At 44.9% G+C, this 20,754-nt stretch overlaps 1 protein-coding gene across 1 annotated transcript; it reads left to right on the top strand.

Annotated features, from left to right (window-relative positions):
• The first annotated feature begins 239 nt into the window (after nucleotides 1-239).
• On the top strand, nucleotides 240-20,680 carry LOC146990573 (receptor-type tyrosine-protein phosphatase-like N). Its single transcript, XM_085795427.1, has 23 exons — nucleotides 240-454; nucleotides 4,088-4,138; nucleotides 5,646-5,756; nucleotides 5,939-6,062; nucleotides 6,439-6,607; nucleotides 7,955-8,402; nucleotides 8,870-9,013; nucleotides 9,105-9,142; nucleotides 9,230-9,420; nucleotides 10,076-10,162; nucleotides 10,379-10,458; nucleotides 10,919-10,983; nucleotides 11,066-11,275; nucleotides 12,448-12,741; nucleotides 15,782-15,929; nucleotides 16,480-16,553; nucleotides 16,646-16,723; nucleotides 16,817-16,936; nucleotides 18,164-18,330; nucleotides 19,396-19,449; nucleotides 19,726-19,790; nucleotides 19,884-19,957; nucleotides 20,071-20,680. Exons 1-23 carry the CDS (start codon nucleotides 340-342, stop codon nucleotides 20,140-20,142), a joined length of 2,979 nt encoding a protein of 992 aa, XP_085651553.1. The 5' UTR covers nucleotides 240-339; the 3' UTR covers nucleotides 20,143-20,680.
• The last annotated feature ends 74 nt before the right edge of the window (nucleotides 20,681-20,754 follow it).

The raw sequence follows: 20,754 nt of genomic DNA, 5'->3' as shown, positions 1-20,754 counted from the left end.
CTCTCTCTCCCTCCCTCCTTCTCTCCCTTCTCTCTCTCTCTCTCTCTCCCTCCCTTTCTCTCTCTCCCTCCCTCCTTCTCTCCCTTCTCTCTCTCTACTCTCCCTCCCTTTCTCTCTCTCCCTCCCTCCTTCTCTCCCTTCTCTCTCTCTACTCTCCCTCCCTTTCTCTCTCTCCCTCCCTCCCTCCTTCTCTCCCTCCCTCTCTCTTTCCCTCCCTCCCTCTCCATCTCCATCAGTCTCGTGCAGCAGCAGCAGCAGCAGCGTCTCCTCAGACATGGATCTCTGGTGAAGTCTCCCTCCTCCTCCTCCTCCTCCTCCTCCTCCTCCTCCTCCTCCTGGATGTTGGATGTTGGATGTTGGACCATGAGGTCTCCGCGGCTCCGCGCGGCTCTGAGCCTCCTCCTCCTGCTCCTCCTCACCGCCTCCTGCCGCCTCAGCGCGGCCGCCAGACACGGTAAGACTTCTCCTCCTTCTTCCCTCCGGCTCGCGTGAATCACGACTCCCACCACCACCACCGGTTCGATTCCGGCGGCGCGAGTCGCTGCACTTGATCTTGTTCACGGTGAAACGGATTTTTAGAAAAGGAGCAGGAGTTTGGATTTCATGTTTTTTTTCTGCAGAACTCGTGTTTAAAGCAGGAAATGAACTGAACTCAGCTGGATCCCGATCAATAACTGATCAGTTTAGGTCAATAATAATAACAATACCCTAATAATAATAATAATACCTCAATAATACCTAGTAATAATAATGATAACTCAGCTTCTTCCTCTGACGCACACACTCTGAGCAGTGTGTGTGTGTGTGTGTGTGTGTGTGTGTGTGTGTGTGTGTGTGACTGCACCAATTGATCGATCATTTTGTTGTCTACAAACAAACAATCAATCAATCAATCAAACAAACAAACAAACAGAGAGGGGAGGGGGGATGATCTGGTTTGTTGTGGTTCATTTGGAGCCAGCATCCGGTCTCCAGACCAGCAGTGATTATAGTTTATTGATTATATATATTTAATCCAGACCATCTTTTATAGATTATATATCAGGAAGCAGTAATTCCAATTCATAATATAGTCGACTGAAAACCACTGAAGCTCTTTATTATAACAAATCAATGATCAATGTGTCAGAAATAAACAGAGTCACGTACAGAGGAGGAGATACTATTATAATATTTAGTATAAACACTTGTGCAACATCTGTTTCTACCTGCGAGGCTTTAATCCACACTGCAGGATCAACAGATGGGCTCCAGTCTGTCCACTCTGCCTCTGGGCTTTAAAACCAGTACGATCCAGTATAACTTCACTGCTGGGAGCCGCCGAGACACCAGATCTCGACATTATGAAGCCATTAAGTCTGTAATTGACTCATAAACGTCCTGAGAGGAACATGTGCAATAAAAGGGGCGACGCTTACACTTTTACACTGCCATTTACCAAAATAAAAGCGTAAAGCAGGAAATAACAGGGATCAGATGGATCAGATGCAGGTGAACTGTCTGTGGATGTGTTGAAAATCGAAGCAACAGATCGTGACTCATACGTGACCTCTGGCCTCCTCCGTCTCCGTCTCGCTCCTCGCTGTAATTACACTCATTTCCTGTTTCCACGGTGCCACAGTGTTTCAGCACCATGGACAGAGAGCGGAGAGTTTCAGCACCATGGACAGCACCAGATCCTCTGTTTTAATGTGAGAAAGAGACAAAAATAGGAAAAAATCCACTGCTCACACACTCACACTGGGATTTCTATGATTCACTTACACACACATGATCATTTTTAATATTATTTTAACACTTAAACACACTCTAAATAGGCTTGTGTTGAGTTTTATGATGCTTAAACTTTTCTTTGTCATCTTTGTACATGATGATAGTAACATACGTAATATTTTATAATAAAAACCCACTATGAAGCATCATTGAATCTATATTTTGTTATTTATAAAGCTATATTCTAATCAGTATGTAATAATAATTGTGTTTCCATCCTTAATAATTATAATAATATTGTAAAGATGGAAGAGTTGGATGTTTTATTAATGATGAATTATGTTTTTAATGATGCTTCACTCGTTGCCGTGACATGAATGCACATCATGCGGACGGTGTGTGTCTCCATGGCGATGAAGGGGGGGACAAAATGTCGCCTGGAATCAGAGTGTGTGTGTGTGTGTGTGGAGCTGAGCGGTCAAAGGTCGAGCAGAGAGCTGCGCAGTGTCACAGCCTCAACACCACACAGGTTTGAGTCTGTCTGGTCCAGGCTGACTCATTCCACCTTAAATACCCTCTGGCAGCCAACACACACTCACACACACACACACACTCTCTCTGAGCTGCAGCAGCCACAAATGCCAGCAGCACCATTATGAAAACGACACTGTGGACGTTAATGGAGGGTAAAAGCGAAGCACAGAGACACTGACGGTGATGAGTTCAGTGAGTCAGCCTGAATTTTCTCTTCTTCTAATTAAACCTTTTCACTGAAAACACACTCTGAATATATATAACACACACACACACACACACACACAGCTGCAGAGAAACAGTGAAGTCACTGTCGACACTTTCAGCTTTTTAAAAAAATCTTAAAAGCTGCTTCAGTTTCCTGCTGTGGATGTGTGTTAAATTACTTTTTTAGATGAAGAATCCTGGACCATGTGGGCCACCGTAGACGGATTATTCAACATACATAACACATCGTACACCCCGGAGGAGAAGTTTCATACTTTGCATTTGTTTTAATTGAAGGATTTCCCCATAGAATTCACTATATAATATAAACAGTACATATTTGGGCTTTTATTTTGACACAGCCTCGGCCCAGGAAACAAAATGGAGCTGGAGAGGCGGCGGCGTGTGATGGAGCCACAGTCTCTCTCTCTCTCTCTGATTGGATCTAAGTGGTGGGAGAAGTTGTGTTGTGTTGTGTTGTTGAGTTTCCCCCAGAGAAACACGAGCTGCTGCTGCTGCTGCAGCGACACAACAACGACTCTGAGTCACTTTCTGCACAAACTGCACCGAGCTGCACGGTTTATTTGTTTCTTTGTCTGTTTCTATGACTCCCAGGATTCAAACGCTGCAGCTGCTGCGTAGCCACACACACACACACACACACACAGAGAGAGAGAGAGAGAGAAGGTTTTGCTCTTATTTTATCAAAACAGAGGAAGATCTGAAGAATAATTTTAATGCAAATCCACTCTGTGCAGCAGCTTCACTCGTCCTGCTGTGTTTATTGTTCTTTGCTGACTGTGCAGACTGTTGAGAATAAACTACAGGAGTAGAATTAGATGAATCACCATGTTTTCACAAAAATAATAATGAAAACATGCTGTTAAAATCATGATGGAAAATATTTAGTGAGAAATACAACTTATTTTTATATTATAATTATTATTATAATAAATAATGTTTCTGCAGAAACGTTCCTGCCATAAATGTGCAGTGAGACTGAGGAACATTTTTTACAGTGCGTGTTCCGCTAATGAGAGATTCAATTAGACAGAATGAGCAGTAATTAGTCGGTAATGTTGTGTTTTACAGGTGACTGATGATGGAGGGAGGGAGGGAGGGAGATGTGTGGGCGGAGGAGAGAGCAGAGATTAGTCATCATGTGAAGTTTGGACGGAGAGAGAGAGAGAGGGATGGATGGATCCAAAAACACGCACTTAGCAATAACAGTTAATTATGAGGACGTTTTGTTAAAATCCAGTAAAAGTGGATTTAAAATGATAATTTAAACATATTTTCTGGTGATTTGATTTAGTTTATTTGCATCCCCATTAGTTGATGCAATACTACACATCAACTATTCTTCCTGCTTAAAACATAAAACAATAAGAATACACAATCAAGGCATAAACCAAAACAAAAAGATTTTACAAATAAGAATTATCTACAATTATATAATATAACATATGACCAGTAATTAACCACACACAAAGAAGCAGAAATGAATCATTTAAAAGTTAGGTAGGACTACAATCTTGTATGAGCAGTCAGTTTAATTATTCTATTTAATTATATTTAATGAACTTTGTGTGTTTGTTGTAGTTTTGATGTTTTTCTGCTTGTTTGTTTGCAGGTTGTTTGTTTGAGAAGAAGCTCTGTCCCAGAGATCAGCTGTGCAACGATGGTGAGTGTTGACCGGCGCTTCGTTGTGACATCACAAAGTACAGGAAGTACAGGAATAAAAAGGACACACGACACGGACGGACGACGTCCTCCTGTCCTGAGTCCAGGCTGCTTCCTGTTCAAACATGATGAGGACGTTGTTACAGGAGTGTGCGTGTGTGTGTGTGTGTGTGTGTGTGTGTGTGTCAGCCTTGAGACACAGCTGCATTATTGATGGCCGAGTGTGTGTGTGCGTCTGTGTTTCCCAGAGACGTCAGAACATCTGGTTACCAAGGTGAACACGTGGAATCAAATCAACGTTTTATAAAATCTGAAACATCTTCAAATAATCTGAATGAAACCAGTTTGAGTCCAGATTTCATTCAGAAAACGAAGACTTTTCAACATCTGGATTATTTACATGAATACGGATTAAAATCGAGATAAATAAATGTCACATTAGACAAATAAATAGAAACATGTCACAGTCTGTAATCTGTCTTCACACGTTAAACGTTACATCTGAGTGAACTGCAGCAGTTTTGTGTCACAGATGCTGAATTCAGTTTGTTTCACCGCTGCGTTCGAGTGTGTGTTTGCTCTGAGTCATCGCTGGAGTGTGTGTGCGTGTGCGTGCGTGTGTATGAGAAGAAAGACCAGTTAGTCCGTGAGGTTCATCACAGTGGCAGCGATAACCTGGCAGACACACACACACACACACACACACATAGAGGATGTTGAACATAAACAAGGTCTCCCTCCGTCAGCTGCTCGCCGGCCAATCGCAGCTCAGCCTGCTCGTCTCTATGACAACAGTGACATCACTTGCCTGACGACTGTGTGTCTCCCTCGTGTGTGTGTGTGTGTGTGTGTGTGTGCGTTTGATGCGATGAGACGGGAGGGGATGACTCACCAACACAAACACACACACACATTGTGCTTTACTCTCTGTGCAGTGGAGTGTGTTTTCACACTTGTCTCTGCACAGTGTGTGTGTGTGTGTGTGTGTGTGTGTGTGTGTGTGTGTGTGAACCCGAGGTGTTTTTTGTCGGTGCAGATGTGGTGTCATCCACATCGATGTGTGTCATATCGATGGCTGTGATTATACAGCCTGTAATCACCAATAACATATATAGGCTATATTTCATAGTAATAATATTCCAGTTATAGTGAACTTAAATTATTAAACTATTCTTATAGTAAAATAATAATATGATAATAATTTAGATTTCCTTTATTAATCTGATCCAAAACTATTTGTGTCACTCTCATTTTATTCAACGTTAAGTTTATTTATTTAGCGCAAAAAAAAATGCGTATAACACTGCACAAGTAGGGAACAAAGACATACAGTACATGAGCTAAACAAAAACAAGAGACAAAAGATCAATAGCAGCAGGAATCAAGGTCGGACTTCAAGCAAATAACAGCAAAAATTTTTTAATTAGATTCATGTGGAAAGTAAAAATTCCTTCAGATTCTTTTATTTTGGCGGGGTGCTGACATGCTGCTCTCTTCCTGCCGTTCAGACGGGTTGTTCGGACGCTGCCAGCCTCCTCGCCAGGACCCGGTCCAGTACCAGGTGTCGGTTCCCGTCCTGCACAGACTACAGGAAGTCCTCAAAGAGCTGATGGAGCAAGGTATGTATATTGCATGTTTTGATATATTATATTATGTATATTTATATTTATTCTGTCTTTATAACATGGATGGGCATGGATGAGTGTTTCTGCACAGGGAAAGTCTCCATCGATAGGTTTAGGGGTCAGAACGAAGCGTGGGAAACCAGAGTGTGATGCAGTGTGTCTGTGTCTGTGCTCAGGTCTGACGTGGAGGGACGACGTCACCCAGATGATCATCAGACAAGAGCTGAGCAACGTCCCGACCGCCAGCTCCTCCTCCTCCTCCTCCTCATCCTCCAGGCTGCAGGAGAAGACGCCGAAACAGTGAGTCCAGAGAAATAAAACGGATATAGGAACAACAACAGAAAGAAGGATTTAATTTACAGGCCGATAATTCTAGAAATAGTCTAGAAATAACCATCAATTTCATAGTAATGTCGTGTTTTTCATAAAGGCAAAAGATTGTGGCAGCCTGCATGCATGTCCTAAGGGACAAATACTTTAAAATACTTGAAAATTTAACTAACTAACTAACTTTTCATGCCACCAATTCCTTGCAATTGTCAGTTACAGTCAGTTATTTCTAGGCTATTTCTCGACATTATGACACAATTACTTGTTATTTCTTGACATTATCACGTACTTCGCGGCCTGTAGATTAAAGGGTGACCGGATTTTCTTTTCTTCTCCTCTCTCCCAGGTCCCTCAGACTGCCGGGCCCCGGTCAGCGGCGGCTCCAGGGGCCCCAGGATGCAGCCGACTCCGAGATGCTGCAGCAGTACGTGGACTACATGGTGCTGGATCCGTCCCGCTCCTCGTCCTCGGTCCACATGCAGACGCCCCTGCTGGACCCGTACACCTACCACCAGGTAGAGAGCACGTGTAGCGGGCCGGGGTCTATTCTGCGTTGTGTCTGGCTCAGTGTAGGACAGGACGACCACGTGGATTCAGGCACATTTATTACTCCTGCATGAAAACAGCAGAGCACAGTGGTTTTCTGAAATGGTTTCTTCACAAGGATTCCTGTGCCTTCTCCCATTGAATCCAGAGAAAAAGGGCCGAGAACACATAAATAACATGCATTACCTTAGAAAAAAAAGATATATATATATAAAAATATATAAATCTGAATAAAACAATATCCATCACATTCCCATCAATATTTTACATTAATAGAATTACAACATAACTCGCATTGGGGGACAAAACAACAAACAAGCAGAGCACAGTGGTTTTCTGAAATGTTTTTTTTTATTTATTTAACCTTTATTTAACCAGATAAAAGCCCATTGAGATCAGGATCTCTTTTGCAAGGGTGACCTGGCCAAAAAGGTCAGCAGCACAAGACATAGCAGCAGTACATGTCAACACAGATTACAAAGAGTAACAGATAGAATAAAACATACACATTTTAGAGATGCAACAGTAGCACAACAAACACACAAATGGAAATGGTTTCTTCACAAGGATTACTGCGCCTGTTTGACCACCAGATGTACTATTTTCAGTATGTGAACACAGTAGCCATCACTAGCAATGCAACACGGAGCACTAAGCACTTGATGCAACCACGCTATCATTTTCCGGACCATAAACATCCCTGAATGCATTCAAAATTACATTTTACAACACACATTACTATTAATACATTTTTAATAAGAAACAGCGACACAAAAATCATATTGCTCCGATTATTATAACAACATTAACCGAGTAAAGAACTGCATTCCTTCTCCCATTGAATCCAGGGAAAAAGGGACCGTTGCTATTCCGGTGACGGGTCATCTCAGTGCAATGGGAGAATCCATTAAACTACTTTCTCTTTAAACACATACCAGCCACCCCACACCACAACCCATGGGTTCTGTGCGATTCAAAATAAAGAAAATAATTTGCTTTTACATTTTTAACAACACAATAGCTCCAATAGAATAAATGCGGAAGTTACCCACCCTTTCTGAAGTGAACTTTACCGCCTTTCAAAATAAAAGTTCTTGGAGCACGTATTGGTTCCTATCAAAATAAAAACTGATAGTCATATTCTAGGGTAACAACATCTCCATGCTACACACACACACTCTGCCCCCTAGTGGCTGAAACCCTGAGGTGTGTGTGTGTGTGTGTGTGTGTGTGTGTGTGTGTGTGTGTGTGTGTGTGTGTGTGTGTGTGTGTATGCGTGTGTGTGTGTGTGTGTGTGTGTGTGTGTGTGTTTGCAGCAGCAGCTGGGCCTGCAGGAGGAAGAGGAGCGCTCCCTCAACTCCCTGGACGACGGCCCGGCCTTCCCGTCCTCTCGCTCCAGATCCAGAGGAAACCCTGTGGACCAAGACCGGCAGCTCCTCCAGGACCTGGTCTCCTTGTACCTCACCTCCCCTTCCTCCTCCTCTTCCTCCTCTTCCTCTTCCTCCTCTTCCTCCTCACCTGTGCAGTCATTCTCCCGTCACAGGGGGATGGAGGCAGGTTTCCCCTCTTCACTGTCTTCCTCTTCATCCTCCTCCTCCTCTTCCTCCTCCAATTTCTTCCCGGAGCTGGACTTCCCTCTGGACTACGGCGAGGACTACATTTCCCAGGTGTCCCAGCTCAGCAAACAGCAGCAGCAGCAGGAGAAGCAGCAGGAGCAGGAGCCTGCAGAGAAGAAGGCGCAGACGGAGTACGACTCGGTGGACGGTGAGAGGAAACACACCCCGACCTCCGTTCAATTAAAAACACATCACACTCTGTTGTGTTTTTACTGCTCTGTCTGTTAAAGAGTTGAAGTCCAGAGCGTCACAGGTTGGAGATATGAATGAATGGATGTATTTCAAACGAATGTGTCTAAAATTGAGAAGAAAAACAAACAAATTAATTAATGCATGCACCACTCATCATGGTTTATATATCTACTACATAATTATCCATATCAATAAACATATATATCCATAAGAATATATAAAACATATATATACTACATAATTATCCATATCAACTTATAATATCCAATATGTTTAGCAATTTTTATCCTTCATCTTCCATACACCTTTTTGGAAATATGTTTTTATATCTCTTTTTAGATATTTATGTTTGTACTTTGCTTTATCTCTTACTCGAGACTATAATAATATACATAATAATAATAATCTGTGTTGTGTTGACAGAGCGCTCTCTGCAGAGACTCGCTCTCCTGCTCGACCGCTACGGCCTGGACATGAAGGACTTGTTACCGGAGCAGAAGGACGACGTCCCTGCCCCTCTGAAGCAGCTGCAGCTGGAGAGCTCCTACGGCCACAAACAGACCAAAGGTTGGTCAAAGGTCAAAAACATGAAAAACCTCCAGAAAGAAAAGAAAAGACACGTGTCTTTATTCTGATGTTCTGTCTTTGTGTTAATCAGATAAATACGGAAACGACGCGGCGGCTGCAGGAAAGAAGGTGAGACGGTGACAAACATCATCGCTGCTGCAGAGAGAGAGAGAGAGAACCAAGCTTTAACTTCCTGTCTTCATCTTATCCAATCAGATCTCAGAGGGATCCGTGGCGAGCAAGATGGCCGCCGCTGAGGCCCCGCCCTCCTCCACCGCCGCCACCACGCCCCCCAAAGCAGAGGGCGCCAAGAAAGAGACGACGTCCAACCAGGACAAACCAGGAAGGAAGGAGGAGGCGAAGGAGGGAAGAGTGGAGGGATACGGCTACATCGTCACCAACCAGAGGTAAGGAGGGAGGGAGAGAGGGAGGGATGGATGGATGGATGGATGGATGGATGGATGGATGGATGGATGGATGGATGGATGGATGGATGGATGGATGGATGGATGGATGGATGGAGGGATGGATGAAAGATGGATGAATGGATGGATAGATAGATGGATGGATGGATGGATGGATGGATGGATGGATGGATGGATGGACAGATGGATGAATGGACGGATGGATGAATGGATAGACAGATGGATGGACGGGTGGATTGATGGACAGATGGATGGACAGATGGATGGAGGGATGGATGGATTGATGGATAGTTAGTCTGTAATCTATGGATGGAGGGAGTGAGGAAGGGAGGGAGGGAGGGATGGATGGATAGATGGATAGATTGATGGACAGATGGATGGACGGATGGATGGATGGATGGATGGATGGATGGATGGATGGATGGATGGATGGATAAAGGATGGACGGAAGGATGTGGTTTCAGCTTATGAATGTTTTGCTGTTGAACGTCTGTGTGGAGGAAATTAAAGATGAAGAAAGACGAAAGAAAGAAAGGAGAACGAGTGGCTGAGTCTGTTTATGTGTTGTGTGTGTGTGTGTGTGTGTGTGTGTGTGTGTGTGTGTGTGTGTGTGTGTGTGTGTGTGTGTGTGTTGCAGCCCCCTCAGTCTGAACGACGGGGTGCGACTGCTGCAGCTGCTCTCGGAGCGGATCGGCCTCTCCGCCGGCTCCTTCATCAACATCAGGTAGGACGGCGGCCGTGACCCCGCCCCCTTTCTGCACCTGGCCCCGCCCACGTTACCCTACGCCTCCCTACTAACCTGCCTGCACCTGCCCGCCCCGCTCGCTCGGTGCCTCTGGATCGCTGACCCGAACCCCTCTGCCTCTTCCTGCCTCCTCATCGTCACCTGACTAACCTTTCCTCTTCTCCTTCGTCTCCTTCTCTTTCCTCTCCTCTGCAGCGTCGTCGGTCCTGCCATCACTTTCAGGATGAGACCGAACTCCAAGAACCTGACGGCTGGAGACGTGGCGGACGCTGCAGGTGAAGTGTCTGAAAGCTTTTATTTTGAAAAACTAAACAGCTTCATCAATAAGACGGACAATTAAATAAAGTTTTGTTTTGAAATATGCATATTCTAATCCTTCTCCTATATTGCCATATATGACATTCTGTGTTGAGGTCTGGGGAAATGTATAAAAAAACAAACATAGACCCAATAATTAAACTTAAAAAAAAGAGTAATTAGAATAATAAACAACATGTGATATTGTGAACCTACAAACCCACTATTTATAAGATCCTGTGCATTCAAATGATCAGATTTTATGTTCTTAAAAACAATGGAGATCATTTTTCGAGTAAAGAATAACAGCCTTCAGTTATTTAAATTAAGAAAAGGAAATTATAATTTGATTGGGTTATTGATTTTCAACATGTGTAAAGTGAGAACAAAAGTAAGGACAGTTTAATAAAGTTATATTTAAATGTTTCACGCCTGCAGTTGCAGAGAAGAAGGTCCTGGAGTCGGAGACGGGCCTGAAGGTGCTGCAGAGTGGTGTCGGAGAGGTGGGTCAACCTGTCAATCAAACTCCGTCCCCCTAAGGCTCGACCTTATTGGCTGACACACGTTGATTTTTCCCACCCACAGAGGAATAATGGGAAATCGTTGCCCCTGGTGACCCGGGTCCAGCCGGGCTCCCGCTGGCTGTTCGCCACCCTGGTTGCCATGGCGTGCATCGGCGGCATCCTGGTGGCGACCATGACCATCGCCTGCCTGCGTCACCACGCTCACCGTCTGGCGGCAAAGAAGCTCGGCCTCGGCCCCGAGGGCGGCAGCTTCACGCACCAGGAGTACCAGGTGAGGGGGAAGATGGTGGACTCACTACACTGATGGTTTTCAATATTTATTTCCATAAACCAACTCCATAAAACCAACGGGAGAACTGATGAAACACAGAAAATACACCAGTTACATTTCTGTTTCCACTCAGCACTAAGGATGTTACAATTACTTGTTTTCACAATTAACCGTGGTATTAAACACCACAATTAAAGCAGAAGTAAGCGATCCAGTGGTTTTGGCTAACTTCCTGTCAGCAGATGGAGTTAGCAGTCCCCGCCCTCGTCCCTACGTCACCACATTCACGCGCATCCCTTGGCTGCACACACAGAGAGGACCGCCCCTTTATGCCGTTCTCTCTCCTCATTGGATAAAGGTTGTAGGATACAAGGAAAGTTTTCTCCTCAGATTACAGCAGAGCAGAGGGACTGACAGACCCGTGTTTCAGACCAAACACTCTATATAAGTGATTGCTGTAGGAAGATTTAACTATTTAAGACTTATATTAACACAAATATTCCGCTTACTTCTGCTTTAATTAATCGTAAAGATTCCTAAATACCGTCACTTCCCAAAAAAAGATCATGTATGAACTGTATCGTCAGATGTGGCGCCAAAGTAAAGGTAAATGCACAGATACTGGTCCATTTACCTACGTAGCATTGAATTGGTAGGAGTTTGAATGCTAGAGTGTCATTTATAATAAAAAAAAAAACATTTGGTATCGATGACACTTCCCCTGGCGGATTAATAATTGGTCATATTTTAATAGATATTTAAAATATTTTATAATTAGTAATGTAACTATATTTGATTTTACACATTAATAGTGTTGTGAAATTAATTAATGCATAATAATCATCGTGATAATCGTAATACCGTGATTATTTCTCTGACAATAATCGTACCAAGAAAATCTATTATTGTGACATCCCTAGTGACCAATATATATAATATATGTAGACCTATAGGGAGCTGTCCAGCTGTCTGTGTATTGTTGTGTTGTGTATCTGTTTGTATTCCTTTGTGTTTTATGTTGTATTTGAACATGGATTGTATTGTATGGGACATAAATTGCATTGATAGATTGTAAATATGTCGTATGGACCCCAGGAAGAATAGCTTTGGCATTGCCATGGCTAATGGGGATCCAAATAAATCAATCAATCAATCAATCAATCAAAAACCAGGACCTGTGTCGCCAGCACATGGCCTCCAAAGGCGCCTTCGGACGCCTGGAAGCCGCCGCGCTGGGCGCCGTGGGCGGAGCCAGCGGAGGAGGAGGAGGAGGAGGGGCTGGTGGAGTGGGAGCAGCAGGAGCAGCAGGAGGAGCAGTAGGAGGAGCAGACTCCAGAGTGAGCAGCGTGTCGTCCCAGTTCAGCGACGGAGCGCAGCCCAGTCCCAGCTCGCACAGCAGCACGCCGTCATGGTGCGAGGAGCCGGCGCAGGCCAACATGGACATCTCCACCGGACACATGATACTGGTCAGTACCGGTCCGACACACACACACACACACACACGCACACTGGTTTCACGGTATTGATGTTCGATACCACAAATTTCTCAAAGGAGTTTAACCCTCTAGGTACCATGTTGCCACCACTTTTTGGCCTGTCACATCTCCACAATTCATCCCATTTAATGCTGTAATACTTTAAAAAAGAGAGGAGACCTTAGAGAACCAATAACAATGCTTTAATTTATCACATGACTTTCAAGAAGCCATACTGAAACCCTTTTTTGCAGACTTTTTCAAAGGAAACATGTTTTCCATTTTGCTCCACTAAAACGGAACTTCCTGGCCATTTTTCACCTGGAAAAAAATATATTTACACTAATATATTAGTAAATGTTGCCTACAGTCAAAAAATCCCCCAAACTTCCAAAAATAAATAATTTTTTTGAAATTTCTTTAGATTATGTTTATTTAGTCTATTTTGAGACATAAAAACACTCCAAACATTTTTTCCCCCACTGGCATCATAATGCGTACCATAGAGGGTTAAATCGAAAGCAACTGGACTTGGTTATTAGTCTAGAAAGACGTTTCACCTCTCATCCAAGAGGCTTCATCAGTTCATGTAGCATCTGACCAGACTGGGACTAAGATGCGAACATGAACTGATGAAGCCTCTTGGATGAGAGGTGAAACGTCTTCCTAGACAAATAACCAAGTCCAGTTGCTTTCGATTTAAACTCCTTTGAGATACTATGACCTGGACAAATGAGAATATGCACAGGCTACCACAAATTTCCTTTCCGATCCGATATCGATACTTTATGCAAATACACCTAATTTGCCTGGTAAATCTAAAAAAAAAGTAGCGTATTTCAAGTCATAGCTTCCTAAGGATACAAGACATCAGAGTAACGTATTCATTTATTTATTTTAAACTCTGAAGTATATTGAGGTAGCAGCCTCGTTTACAATATAGCCGAGCTAATACAACAACATTAAAAAACAAACAGAGGACACAATCATACAAAATATGTGAAAATGGTGTTTCAGACACTAAAAAAAGCGTCAGCGTGTGGCGTGTAGAGGTCAGCGTGTGGCGTGTAGAGGTCAGCGTGTAGAGGTCAGCGTGTGGTGTGTAGAGGTCAGTGTGTAGAGGTCAGTGTGTAGAGGTCAGTGTGTAGAGGTCAGCGTGTGGCGTGTAGAGGTCAGCGTGTGGAGGTCAGTGTGTGGCGTGTAGAGGTCAGCGTGTAGAGGTCAGTGTGTAGAGGTCAGTGTGTAGAGGTCAGCGTGTAGAGGTCAGTGTGTAGAGGTCAGCGTGTGGTGTGTAGAGGTCAGTGTGTAGAGGTCAGCGTGTAGAGGTCAGTGTGTAGAGGTCAGCGTGTGGTGTGTAGAGGTCAGTGTGTAGAGGTCAGCGTGTAGAGGTCAGTGTGTAGAGGTCAGTGTGTAGAGGTCAGCGTGTAGAGGTCAGTGTGTAGAGGTCAGCGTGTAGAGGTCAGTGTGTAGAGGTCAGTGTGTAGAGGTCAGCGTGTAGAGGTCAGTGTGTAGAGGTCAGCGTGTGGCGTGTAGAGGTCAGTGTGTAGAGGTCAGCGTGTAGAGGTCAGTGTGTAGAGGTCAGTGTGTAGAGGTCAGCGTGTAGAGGTCAGTGTGTAGAGGTCAGTGTGTAGAGGTCAGTGTGTAGAGGTCAGCGTGTGGCGTGTAGAGGTCAGTGTGTAGAGGTCAGCGTGTAGAGGTCAGTGTGTAGAGGTCAGTGTGTAGAGGTCAGTGTGTAGAGGTCAGCGTGTAGAGGTCAGTGTGTAGAGGTCAGTGTGTAGAGGTCAGCGTGTGGCGTGTAGAGGTCAGTGTGTAGAGGTCAGTGTGTAGAGGTCAGCGTGTGGCGTGTAGAGGTCAGTGTGTAGAGGTCAGCGTGTAGAGGTCAGCGTGTAGAGGTCAGCGTGTAGAGGTCAGTGTGTAGAGGTCAGCGTGTAGAGGTCAGTGTGTAGAGGTCAGTGTGTAGAGGTCAGTGTGTAGAGGTCAGCGTGTAGAGGTCAGCGTGTAGAGGTCAGCGTGTAGAGGTCAGCGTGTAGAGGTCAGTGTGTAGAGGTCAGTGTGTAGAGGTCAGTGTGTAGAGGTCAGTGTGTAGAGGTCAGCGTGTAGAGGTCAGCGTGTAGAGGTCAGCGTGTAGAGGTCAGTGTGTAGAGGTCAGCGTGTGGCGTGTAGAGGTCAGTGTGTAGAGGTCAGCGTGTAGAGGTCAGCGTGTAGAGGTCAGCGTGTAGAGGTCAGTGTGTAGAGGTCAGTGTGTAGAGGTCAGTGTGTAGAGGTCAGTGTGTAGAGGTCAGCGTGTAGAGGTCAGCGTGTAGAGGTCAGCGTGTAGAGGTCAGCGTGTAGAGGTCAGTGTGTAGAGGTCAGCGTGTAGAGGTCAGCGTGTAGAGGTCAGTGTGTAGAGGTCAGCGTGTAGAGGTCAGCGTGTAGAGGTCAGCGTGTAGAGGTCAGCGTGTAGAGGTCAGTGTGTAGAGGTCAGTGTGTAGAGGTCAGCGTGTAGAGGTCAGCGTGTAGAGGTCAGCGTGTAGAGGTCAGCGTGTAGAGGTCAGTGTGTAGAGGTCAGCGTGTGGCGTGTAGAGGTCAGTGTGTAGAGGTCAGCGTGTGGCGTGTAGAGGTCAGCGTGTAGAGGTCAGCGTGTAGAGGTCAGCGTGTAGAGGTCAGCGTGTAGAGGTCAGTGTGTAGAGGTCAGTGTGTAGAGGTCAGCGTGTAGAGGTCAGCGTGTGGTGTGTAGAGGTCAGTGTGTAGAGGTCAGTGTGTAGAGGTCAGTGTGTAGAGGTCAGCGTGTAGAGGTCAGCGTGTGGTGTGTAGAGGTCAGTGTGTAGAGGTCAGTGTGTAGAGGTCAGTGTGTAGAGGTCAGTGTGTAGAGGTCAGCGTGTGGTGTGTAGAGGTCAGCGTGTGGTGTGTAGAGGTCAGCGTGTGGTGTGTAGAGGTCAGCGTGTAGAGGTCAGCGTGTGGTGTGTAGAGGTCAGCGTGTGGTGTGTAGAGGTCAGCGTGTGGTGTGTAGAGGTCAGCGTGTAGAGGTCAGCGTGTGGCTCTCTGACCTCAGGCCTACATGGAGGACCACCTGAGGAACAAGGACCGGCTGATGAAGGAGTGGGAGGCGCTGTGCTCCTACCAGGCCGAGCCCAGCGCCGTGTCCGTGGCCCAGAGCGACGCCAACGCCAAGAAGAACCGCTGCCCCGACTCGGCGCCCTGTGAGTCCAACACACACACACACACACAGAGTACACTCTCCATTTTTATTTCTGTGTATTTGTCTAGTTGTTGTGAATGTTGCTGTAGACGGGCCAGCCTGGTGACCTTTTATGCTTACTACATTTGTATGTATGCCAATTTTCTGAAATAGTTCTTACATAACTACATCTATGTACAGTATCTATCTATGTATGTGTGTGCAAAATATGTGCACTTTGGCAATGTGCAATATCCATTCAGCACCTTAAAACTCTAGCACTTTAACATTCAATGATCACTTTATTCTTATTCTTGGTCTGTCATGAGTCATTGTCTGTCTATGATGTACTGTACCTGTCAATTACCATGTTAAACACCAACCTGCCTAAGGGCAACGGATGGAAATTAGCTGATTGCTATAATCCTGCATATTTACATGAAAGTGTCCATTAATAAGTACTAGTGTCCCCTGATTTTTATTATAATCAAAATAAATATTCATTCATTCATTCATTCATTCATTCATATTCATTCCATCAACCACAACATGACCATCTGTTCTGGATCCAGACGACCACTCCAGGGTGAAGCTGAAAGCCGAGGTCAACCCGTCGCGCTCCGACTACATCAACGCCAGCACCATAGTAAGAGCTCCGCCCCCTTCATGATGTAACACACACACACATGTTAATGCAGTCGACCTGACGTGACCTCTGTTTGCCCCCCCCTCCCTCAGATCGAGCACGACCCCCGGATGCCGGCCTACATCGCCACCCAGGGTCCGCTGTCTCACACCATCGCCGACTTCTGGCAGGTCAGCGCTCACTGCTCCTGATGGCGGCGGCTGCACCTGAACGCACCGTGACACACTGACCCTCTATGTGTGTGTGTGTGTGTGTGTTTGTAGATGGTGTGGGAGAACGGCTGCACTGTGATCGTGATGATGACGGCTCTGGTGGAGGACGGAGAGAAGCAGTGTGACCGCTACTGGCCCGACGAAGGCTCGTCCCTCTACCACATCTACGAGGTGAGAGAGAGCAGCACAACCACACACACACACACACACACACACCTTTCATTATTACAACAACTAGTGTGTGTTTTATTTATTTATTTATTTGTTTATTTAGACGGGACAGTGTATACTGATGTTACATTACATGGACACGGACTAAATTTCATCCGTAGTCCCCAAACAATACAACAATTGACATAAAAAATCCATAAAAACAGAGGACTGATAGATAAGAAAATAAGTAGATTGACATGATTGCAGGAAGATTGGACATGATTCGTTGAGTTGTAAAAATATACAATTACACACGCTCAGACTAGATATGATTACTTTACCCAGACTGAGCATGGTTACATGATTGCACCCTGACTACCTTATTACACACGTACCGGCCATAGACATTCACAAATAATAACTAGCTACACTATTGCACACGCACCAGCCATAGGCATACAACTGCACACACAAGAAAAACCCAGATTAACCCTCCTGTTGTCTTCTGGGTCAAATTGACCCAATCTGTTCCCTTCCTTCCTTACTTCCTTCCTTCCAGCCTTCCTTCCCTTCATCCTCACTTATTCTTCCTTCCTCTTTTGATCCAATTGACCCTCCATCTTTCTTTCCTTCCTTCTTTCCTCCCTTCTATCCCTTTGTCCTTCCTTCCCTTCGTCCTTACTTCTTCTTCCTTCCTCTTTTGATCCAATTGACCCTCCATCTTTCTTTCCTTCCTTTTCCCTTCCTTCTTTTCTCCCTTCTTTCCCTTCTTCCTTCCTGCTTCCTTCCTTGAATGAATCTATTCCCTCCCTCCATCTTTCTGTCCTTCTTTTTTCCCTTCCTTCTTTCCACAATCCTTTATCCCTCCCTCCCTCCCTTCCTTCCTTCCTTTTTGACCCAATATGTTCCCTCCCTCCATCTATCTTTCCCTCCTTTTCCCCTTCCTTCTTTCTTCCCGTCTTTCCCTTCGTCCTTCCTGCCTTCCTTCCTTCCCTCCCTCCTTCCTTCTTTCCTTCCTTCCTTCTTTGACCCAGGTGGACAACAGGAGGGTTAAACATGATTACAGGTGCTCACAAGTTTGTTTGTCTAATATCCAGTCTGTAAGTTGTGCTTTAAAAGTCCTAAAAGTCGGACACTCTCAAATATTGATGGGTAGCTTGTTCCATCCTAAACATCCTTGGATTGATAACACGTTTTGAGAAAATGTTGTGCGTCTAAATTGTGTGTGTGTGTGTGTGTCCTCAGGTGAACCTGGTGTCCGAGCACATCTGGTGCAACGACTTCCTGGTCAGAAGTTTCTACCTGAAGAACGTGCAGACGCAGGAAACCAGGACGCTCACCCAGTTCCACTTCCTGAGCTGGCCGGCCCAGGGCATCCCCACCTCCACGCGGCCCCTGCTGGACTTCCGCCGGTACTGCAGCCGCCCGACACACACATTTATTTATGTTTTAGTAAAAATATTTCAACCTTTTTCTAGACGTTCTTGTAAATATTTACATTTAAAGCAGAAGTAAGCAATCCGGTCGTTTTGGCTAACTTCCTGTCAGCCGATGGAGTTAGCAGTCCCCGCCCTCGTCCCTACGTACCACATTCACGTGCATCCCTTGGCTGCACACACAGAGAGGACCGCCCCTTTATGCCGTTCTCTCTCCTCATTGGATAAAGGTTGTAGGATACAAGGAAAGTTTTCTCCTCGGCTTACAGCAGAGCAGAGTGACTGACAGACCCGTGTTACAGACCAAACACTCTATGTAAGTGATTGCTGTCGGAAGATATAACTATTTAAGACTTATATTAACACAAATATTCCGCTTACTTCTGCTTTAAATATATAAAAATATGAGTAAAATAATATTCAGATTACAGATTTCCAGTTCTGGAGCTTTGGATGCCATCACACAACATTTGCTGTAGTTGTTGTGAGATAGTAGATTATAAATTAATATTATTTATTTACTGGTTAATAAAAATAAAAATTTGATTTTTAATCAAATTCTAATGCAAAAAAAAATAAAAAGCATTTACCTTGAACGTGATCGGCCAGCTGGAGCTCTCCCATCGTTCAGTCTTTCCTCCCCCACTCCCTCCTCTTCCTCCTCCTCCTCTTCCTCCTCCTCCCTCCCTCCCGTCCTCTCACCCTGTGCGATGGAGGTCAGCGGGGCCCTGGTTTAATTTTGAACATATCTGTCTGTGTCATTCTTGTGGTTTGCAGCTAGTAGTCTGGGTCCAGTTGCATAGTCACAAAAATGATCATGGACTGATGTGGCTGCAGCAGGAGGTCCATCGCCGAAAACCCCACCCCCCTTTCCCACCCACTCACTCACTCACTCACTAACCTACCCATCATGCATCATGCCTCTGAGAAATGGAAATGTGATCAATTTTTATTTTGAAAAAAACCCAAAAAAACTTCAGAATTAGGAGGAAGCATTCAAAGCCAGTGATGGTCGTCTTGTTTCTCATGTTTTTGCCTCAGGAAGGTGAATAAGTGCTACAGAGGACGCTCCTGCCCCATCATCGTGCACTGCAGGTGAACCCACGTCTTCGTTTTTTCTTAATAAGATGAAATATAGTTTAATTTAGATTAAAAAATAACACATTTAAATGATTCAGATGCAGACACATGGCCTGCACTGTAGTACCACCTCAGCCCACTAGGTGGCAGAAACCTGCAGTGTTTTTTGCAGCAGAGCAGGTCTCGGATCAGATTAATTGTTGATTTTAAAGTTTATTGTGAAATTTCAAGCAGAATTTCATCATTTTGATTTTTTTTTTTTAACTCTGTCTTGGGATGCTGTTTCCATAGCGACGGCACAGGCCGGACGGGGACGTACATCCTGATCGACATGGTTCTGAACCGCATGGCTAAAGGTGAGGCTGATTCAGAGTCACGTTTATCGGTACAGTGTGAATGTTTTAATGTAAAAGTGCCTCTCACCTGTTGTTGTGCTGCTGCTGCTGCAGGTGTGAAGGAGATCGACATCGCCGCGACACTGGAGCACGTCCGTGACCAGAGGCCTGGGATGGTTCGCACTAAGGTGATTCATTCAGTTATAAAATGCACAATAACACAGAAATGAACAGGTGTGTGACTGCTCCTCTGAATAACTCAGCCATCTTTAACTGTAACTGTCCTTCTTCTTGTTTCCAGGACCAGTTTGAATTCGCTCTGACCGCCGTGGCCGAGGAGGTCAACGCCATCCTCAAGGCTTTGCCCCAGTGAAACCAGTTTGACCTCCTCCCCCCTTTGACTCCTGCACTCAGACTTACCTTTGCTTTTCTCTCTATGATGATGATGATGATGATTGTCATGATCTGTCTGTCGGGCGAGGCCTCCAATTGTAACATCGTGACCTTAAAGGTGTCGAAGGCCGATTTCTAAGTGTTTGTGCTGTGATGTGTTCAGGGACGATCAGAGCTATTCTAACAAACTGCATCAAAAATAAAGAGATAATGAAGCTGCATGTCCCAACACTAACATTCCCAGCTTCGTTTAACAGCCACTGGAGACGACTCTGAAGGGATGAGTTTGGATTCTGCTCGTTTCCACATCTGTCGCTTCCCTCCCTCCTCACACCACTAACAGACTGCGTCCTTCTCTTTGTGCCATTCAGATCATTTGAAGTGATAGATCGTTGTTTACCTCATGCAAGTCAGAAAATGAAATAAAAAAATTAATAAAAAGAAAGAAATGCTGTTATATGGAAAAAAAAATGCTATTTTGTATCTGTGGGACCGTAAATAAATCTTTTTGTGTTTAAGTGCTGCAATCACTCGGTTTGACTTTTTATTATTCACAGCCAGTTTAAAACCCTTTAATGTATGGTGTCCACTG

The sequence above is a fragment of the Trachurus japonicus genome, chromosome 2 (genome assembly GCF_045865225.1).
Source record: "Trachurus japonicus isolate A0001 chromosome 2, Traja_1.0".
NCBI classification, from domain to species: Eukaryota; Metazoa; Chordata; class Actinopteri; order Carangiformes; family Carangidae; genus Trachurus; species Trachurus japonicus.
This window is presented reverse-complemented; position numbering and strand designations above follow the sequence as displayed.